This window comes from Sinocyclocheilus rhinocerous, unplaced genomic scaffold (genome assembly GCF_001515625.1).
Source record: "Sinocyclocheilus rhinocerous isolate Xijiao unplaced genomic scaffold, SAMN03320098_v1.1 scaffold97, whole genome shotgun sequence".
Lineage (NCBI taxonomy): Eukaryota > Metazoa > Chordata > Actinopteri > Cypriniformes > Cyprinidae > Sinocyclocheilus > Sinocyclocheilus rhinocerous.
Window position 1 is genome coordinate 44,511 of NW_015666183.1, and position 6,942 is coordinate 51,452.

General features: G+C 33.0%; 1 protein-coding gene across 1 annotated transcript; it reads right to left on the bottom strand.

The window, feature by feature from the left end:
• Nucleotides 1-3,400: 3,400 nt before the first annotated feature.
• On the bottom strand, nucleotides 3,401-6,725 carry dtx3la (deltex E3 ubiquitin ligase 3L a). The gene is made up of 5 exons (XM_016543333.1): nucleotides 6,647-6,725; nucleotides 6,405-6,543; nucleotides 5,746-5,909; nucleotides 4,464-4,675; nucleotides 3,401-3,775 (listed from the first exon to the last, which is right to left on the bottom strand). The coding sequence occupies exons 2-5, from the start codon at nucleotides 6,484-6,486 to the stop codon at nucleotides 3,706-3,708; spliced, it is 528 nt and encodes a 175-aa protein (XP_016398819.1). The 5' UTR covers nucleotides 6,487-6,543; nucleotides 6,647-6,725; the 3' UTR covers nucleotides 3,401-3,705.
• Between the last annotated feature and the right edge of the window lie 217 nt (nucleotides 6,726-6,942).

The following is a 6,942-nucleotide window of genomic DNA, read 5'->3' on the forward strand; positions in this document are numbered from 1 at the left end:
AGTTTAATATGCAGAGCTAGGTAGTAACTGATTACATGCAGTCTGGATTGTGTTAATTAAGTACTTGTAATTGGATTAGATTACATTTTAAAATACTCAGAATCAGACTACAGTTACTGTTTCATGATTACAAATTATTCACACAATTGCAATAAACTAGCAGTAAACAAATAAAATATTTCATTTTTTTAGTATTTTATTTTGATTGATGTTATTTAAAAAATTACATTTTAATTTTATGTTTTTATGATTTGATTAATTATTAGCTTTTCATTAAACTCACAGACTCCAGGAATACATTTTCTTACTCTTTGTATTTTTGTCAATAATGTCAATAATTATCCTATTTAAATCAATGTGATAAACAAGTTGTGTCAAAAGTAATCTAAAATAATCTAGTAGTCCGATTATATTATGTGTAATGTAATGCATTACATTACTAACTACAATTTTTGTCATGACCTTGAAAATTGAACCATGGGTTTATTATAGTTGAAGTATAGTAACCATGTTTTTTTGGTATAATGATTACCATTTGTATAATCTCAGTTTTACTACAAATAGCATATGGTTTGTGTAACAAAACCATGGTTATTTTGTGGTTACCTTGGTTTAACTATAGCAACCATGTTTTTTTTGTGTTTTTTTTTTGTAGTAAAACCATGGTTAAATTTCATAAGGGGTCATTTGGAATCAGTAACGGGCTACAATTTGTAAGTAATCTACCCAGTTTTGGGTATATCCCATGAATAATTAACTGGAATGCACTTATTATTTAGCCTACTATTTCTTAGGAATATCTACAATCTCAGGTGTCTTTCCAGGTTTGTTTCACGACAATGCTTTAAAATGTAATTGTCTCCACTTCTCACTTCTAATCCCTATTAGCAGTGTTTACTGGAATGTATCTGAAGCAGGTAAACACAATATTTATTATATGTCAATATGACAGAAATAACTTTGAAATATTATCACTCAATGTTCCAGTTAATTAACATTTTTGATGAAGGAAACGCATAATACAGACATTACATAATACAGACAGAAATATATTATTTAATATTGCTGTGGAAATAATCGAGCTTTTGAGGTTATTGTGTGTTGAAAGTATTTTTTAATGCTTTTACACTTTTAATGAGTATAATGTCAACTCATACCCAGTTTTTGAAAATGCTTATTACCTTATTCAAAGCATCATTGGGCATTGTAAAAAGGTGGACAAGTAAATGGGCTAACTACAGCTGACTGTAAAAAAGAAGAATAACAGTAACCTACAGTAAGTGGTAAAACTATTTGAGCTAGAAACCAGTGTGTTTATTATTGCGACAATACATTAAAGTAATATGAGCTGTTTTGCTAAAAAACAATGAAGCGGATGATACGAAGTGCGCACATGTAATTTACAAATGGTCACGCTCGTTCTTAAATAAGGAAATAAGGAAGTTTTTAAATCATAATTAAAGTCAGTAAGTAAGTGTTAAAGTTGCAGTCCATAAGTTTTGCCTCTTTTTCGCCATCTCTGTTTGAAACCTGCAATTGCAGTTATCTGCGGAATTATTTTCTTTATGTGGGTTGTGCATCGCAGTGCGGATGAATGTAATGTTTTGATGTGTGGCTTTTAGTCACCGCACTGGTGTGGATAATGTACTTCAGAACCACAGATTCTAGCCTACGTGTTGGAATTATGACCCAGATAAGAATTTTCACTGGATATTGTCATCTGAACAAGAAAGTAACAAATCTGCCGCTTTTGTTCTGACCAACTGAAGAAAAAAGCATTACAATAAATCGCGTTACCAATTGTGATTAAATCTAATGATTGCTTAGCTCATATCACATCAAACTGTGCAAATTATAAGTATTGTTATACTTTGTTCTCAAATTGTTAATGTTAACAACATCAGCATTGCGTGACTATGTGTATTTAGTGTGTATTAGCGTTACATGTAGATTTAAATTTCTGTTCATTCTAATCTCTAATTGTAATACCATTTGAATTTCATATAAAGAATTTTTTTAACGCAAATTATTCTACCTTAGAACTGGTTCTCTTTAAAGTACAAAACTTGTGTAATCCCTCGTAGGCTATCTGTAATCAGATGCACATTTAAAACCGGAATATAATCTAATTTCAGTCACTTACATGTGTTTCATAAACACATAATCCTTTCCGCCATCAAAATGAGTTTTAATTATTCCAGCTGCTGTGAGAAAAGGCTATAAACGATCCGCCACCTGCAGGATTCTCACCTTGCAGTATAGCCTACTAGCCGGGACAACTTCTTTATGTTTACAGACGTGACGTAATGACGCAATGGCATGCTTGAATTTCCCGCGAATTCCTACCAAATTAGAAAACACTGTTATAAGCTTACCGTTGTGAATCGGGCTAAGGTAAGGAGATCTCTCGAGTTTTTAACACTGACTGGTTACGTACTTGCTCAAAAATAGATTTTGGATAATTTTTTACCAAAAAAAAGTTACAGACTGCAGCTTTAAATAATTAAAATAATAGGGTAGGTAGTCATAGGCAGGTTTGTGTCACATCCAGACAGAGCCCGGCTCCTCCGGGTCGTGAACGGAGAGAGAGAGGGAGCTGTGACGGAGGAGCGGAGAGCAGCGCAGATTGAAGGAGGATGGGGCATGAACAGATTTGATAGCTGTCAGAGTCGTGGTGGAGGCTGACAGTCGGGACGGATGACTCCTGGCGGAGCGTCCACGAGAAAGTGGTTTAAGAACGCCCCTGGAGATGACGGAGCCCTCTCTAATGGGGCCTGCCAATCCGATTACTCTTTATTGTGAGTATGAAGCCTGGTGTGTAATTCAGTTTGAGGAGAACAGAGGGCCACCGTCAGCCTGGGAAAGTTCACACTCGGCAATGTGCAGACACATTTCAGGCACGGAGGAAATATTGCAGAGGATGTGTTGACTTCACCTGGCAGGCGGTGCGGACTGAGCAGGTGGGGAAGAGTACTATGCGATGCTCGCTGCCTTAAATGTTGAATTCCTCCTTATTTTCTTCATTTATAATAACCTATAATCAATATTTGAGTGAGATTAATTTAAAGAATAAGAATAAGTGATGTTTTTGTTAAGTAAAACTAAAATAAAATAATTAAAATCCATGTTTGTTAACTGAAAGCTGAAAATAGTTGATGTACTAAAATGATTTAAACTAATACAGAAAGAACAATCAATTAAAGCTAAATAGAAATATAAAAAATTAAAAATGACAAACTAAAATAAAAATTAAACTGAAAATAGAAATTTGAAGCTGACTCAAAATATGAATATTAATAAACAGCATATAAATAATACCAAACACAGATAAGAAAATTTACTGATGTAGAAAAATATTTTTAAAAATCCATAAAGTGGTTAAATAAATTTTTTATTTTAAATTATTTAAAACACTTTAAACAAATATACTGTACAATGGCTTGCAGTGTATACAATACTGTCTTACTTCATTCTTCATTTAATAGAAAATACACTACATCTCACAAGTCGCCATGTGCATCGTTGCAACTCGGTTTCAGCATATAAAGGTCCTCATTCTCAAATTGATCAGCCTTGACCAGGTTCTGTAGATTTGGACATGTCAAACTCCATGTAATCATGCCATCACCATATCCATATCTTGATCATGCAGGGTCATGATGAGGTTTGGAATCAACAGTTGTAGTATTAGTAGTCCATTCTCTCTCATTTGATCCCCTTTACCTTGAGACTTTTCCTCACTGATTTCAAGTACGTTGGATCTGGATAGCCCAAGCTGATACAATAGGACAGAGAAAATTACTGGATTATTATTTAACTTCAACATTAAAACGTACACTTAGCTGAAATAGAGTGGGGACCCCCAGGAGGCCCGCTGAAAATCTGAGAGATAAAAAAGATTTTAAAAAATTAAATGTTAAAAAGAATGATTTTTAAAACATTTATGAAATTAGATTTTATTACAGATTTATTATTCTTAATAAAATACAAAATTAACTTTTGTAAAAAAAAAAAAAAAGTTTTCTAGAGCATATGAATTGAATTTAAATACTTTTTAGTATTTTATATATTTATTATTTATATTATTATTGTTTCATTTTTCATTACGGTTAAAGGCAAAGTCATCAAATTAATTTAGAATAAAATAATAGAATATTTTATTCTAAGGAAGTAAGAAATAAAAACAACCCTGAATATAGTTTTAAAAGAAATAAATTCATTTTCATTAAAATTTTTTAATTTTGTTTTTATTAAAAATGGGAATTGTAATTGTAAAGTATTTAAATAATGAAAAAATACAGTGCAAATTAATACAAAGTATATCTTCTCCAGATATTTTTGTTGTTGTTGTTTAGTAAAGTGACAATGTTTATATTTGAACTTAGCAACGAAGAGGAACTGTGGTGAACACTGATCTATTATTTGGAATTCATTTCATATTTATAAATATAACTATTATATACCTTCCAGGTCCCCCACTGTCCAGAGTCTTCAGTGGTATATCTGCAGGCATCACGCAGTATTCACCGCTGCTATTGGCCGCCACAGTGAACAGCAGCTTGTGTTCGAAGGCCTGCTCCAATAGCCGGAGGATCTTGGTCCCTGTGGTGTTCTGAGGCAGGTAGGCCACAAATTCAGTGCCCTTGTAGCTGTGTCCTGGATGAGGATGCTTGTCCTGCAGGGCGAGTTACTTAAGCTGATCACTTGCATACTTAATTATAAAACTATTTTCATACAAACATAAGCAAAAAGTGTATATTTGTTGCGATTTTTTTCACATTTTGTATTGGTTTTTCTTTTTTTTTTAAACGTGTGTGTGTGTGTGCATGTATATGTAAATACATTTTATTTATTTTCTTAAATCATGTTTTTTATTGTGTTATCATGCTTTTATTGTGTTAGTTAGTTTAGTATTTTTTAGTTATTATTATTTAATCAAAACAACCCAACTGCAGTTTGATTGATATTAATTGGAATGCAGGACAAAAAAAAAAAGATTTTTGAACATTTATTCAAAAATGTATTTGATTCATCTGTTTTTGCAAATGAACTCTTCATATATATATACACACATACATTAAAAAAAATTATTTTGTTGTAATTTCTTCACATTTTTTAGCTTTTCTTTTGTAAAAACATGTCCATATATTTGTTATTAACTTTTATTTTGTTTTCGTTATTTTAGTACATCAAGTTGAACTTCAAGTGTAGAAAATGTTTTTTTAATGGGCAATATACTGTATATATATAATGATAATATGAATTTTTTAGAATTATATATAAAATAAATTATAAATTACAAATGATATAAGAACATATTTATTTATTATTTATAATAATTTATTTACATGCCTAAAACAAAAGTAAAACTTTGGCACTATAGTAAAGCTGTTTTTCAAGTTATGCATTCACATGAAAAACAACTCTGATTTAAAAAAAAAAAAACAACAACTGATGGGACACAGTATGAAAGCTCAAGCAAAGCGCTTTATAAACACTTCAGGCATTAGTGCCTATCATGACAGGGGATTTCAGTAGTTATCAGCACACATCTGTCAGTGTCTCCATTTGTCCCGTGGAAGTGAATGAGAAACAGGCCAGACAGGATTCCACAGAGCAGAAAGACGGATAACTGAGATGTTTTAGAGTCGTCAGTGACACACTGAAAAGGTGTGTCTATTCACCTCGATACTAAAACATTGTTGAAGTGATACAGTAAAACATAAGAGCACATCATAAGCTCACCGACTGGATTCCTTCATCAAAATTAAAGACGATTTGAATGGTGTCACAGTCAGAATGTCCCGGCAAACTCCGTCTCTCGATATTCCAATTCATCTGCCCCCTGTCTGGCTGGTTTCCTTGTTTTATCACACTATTCTTTTTGTGGTTGTTTGATCCTTGACCACCTGTTTGAACAAACATAAAATAAAACAGACACTAAATAAGAGAGAACTTCACATTCCTGAGCTAATGCTTGATTATTTTTAACTAACAGGTCCATGTCAGACTTCAAACTCACACAGGGGTTCTAGCAGTGTAACCAGGTATAGTTTATTACATAAACTACTGTATGAACATGTTCCTGTCTGACAACCACAAAGTCTCCAAACATTTCTGAAGCTTCTATCCAAAGCAATTTGACAAGGAGTCAACAATAATTCATAATATACAGATTTATTGGGAAAAAAGCATGCTAGAATTTGACTGAAAAGTGTGCTTTTGTAATTTTTTTGTATATAAAAGCCGTATGGTTTCATATTTTATTATCTAATGCAATAGCATTCATGCATTCTTAAAAGTGGAAGCATATTTTTGTGTTCCATTTGTCTTGCAGTGTCATATACCTAGTGTATGTCAGATTGACCAATGATGTGCTCGACAGAAAGCGCTCAGAAGCTCACCTGTCTCAGTCAGCGGCAGAGGACCTTTTCCGTTCAGGTATCTGTTGCACTGCATCTTATCCTTGCTCTGTGAAGCCCCCATGATCAGCTAAATGAGCAATGATTTCATAGGTTTGCAAATCATTGAAAAGAACAAGCTCTGAAATAGATACAAACATAATATGTGCATCACAGAGGTTTTGATTTGATGCAGTTTATATCAAACCATTTTTAGTGTATGCAAGTTTGATTTGTATACGTACCTGATGTATTTTAGGATGCACACCTGCTTCTCTCGCTCTTAAGAGTGAACTGCTCATCTGCACTCTTGACTACGAGATTGAATCTCACAGATTATCAGCGCAAAAATAAGGGCATAAATGAGGAAGTGAAGGCAGGTGTAGTTAAACCTGTTCTGGATGAGACGGCTGGTTGAGAACGGGAGGGGTTTTAAGGATTTGAGCAGACGAGCATGGCATGCTGTTTTGTTTTATTTGTTTGCACAAGGATTCACAAACTTTAAATGCAAATTTTTTTTGTGAGTGTGAAATGACAGTCG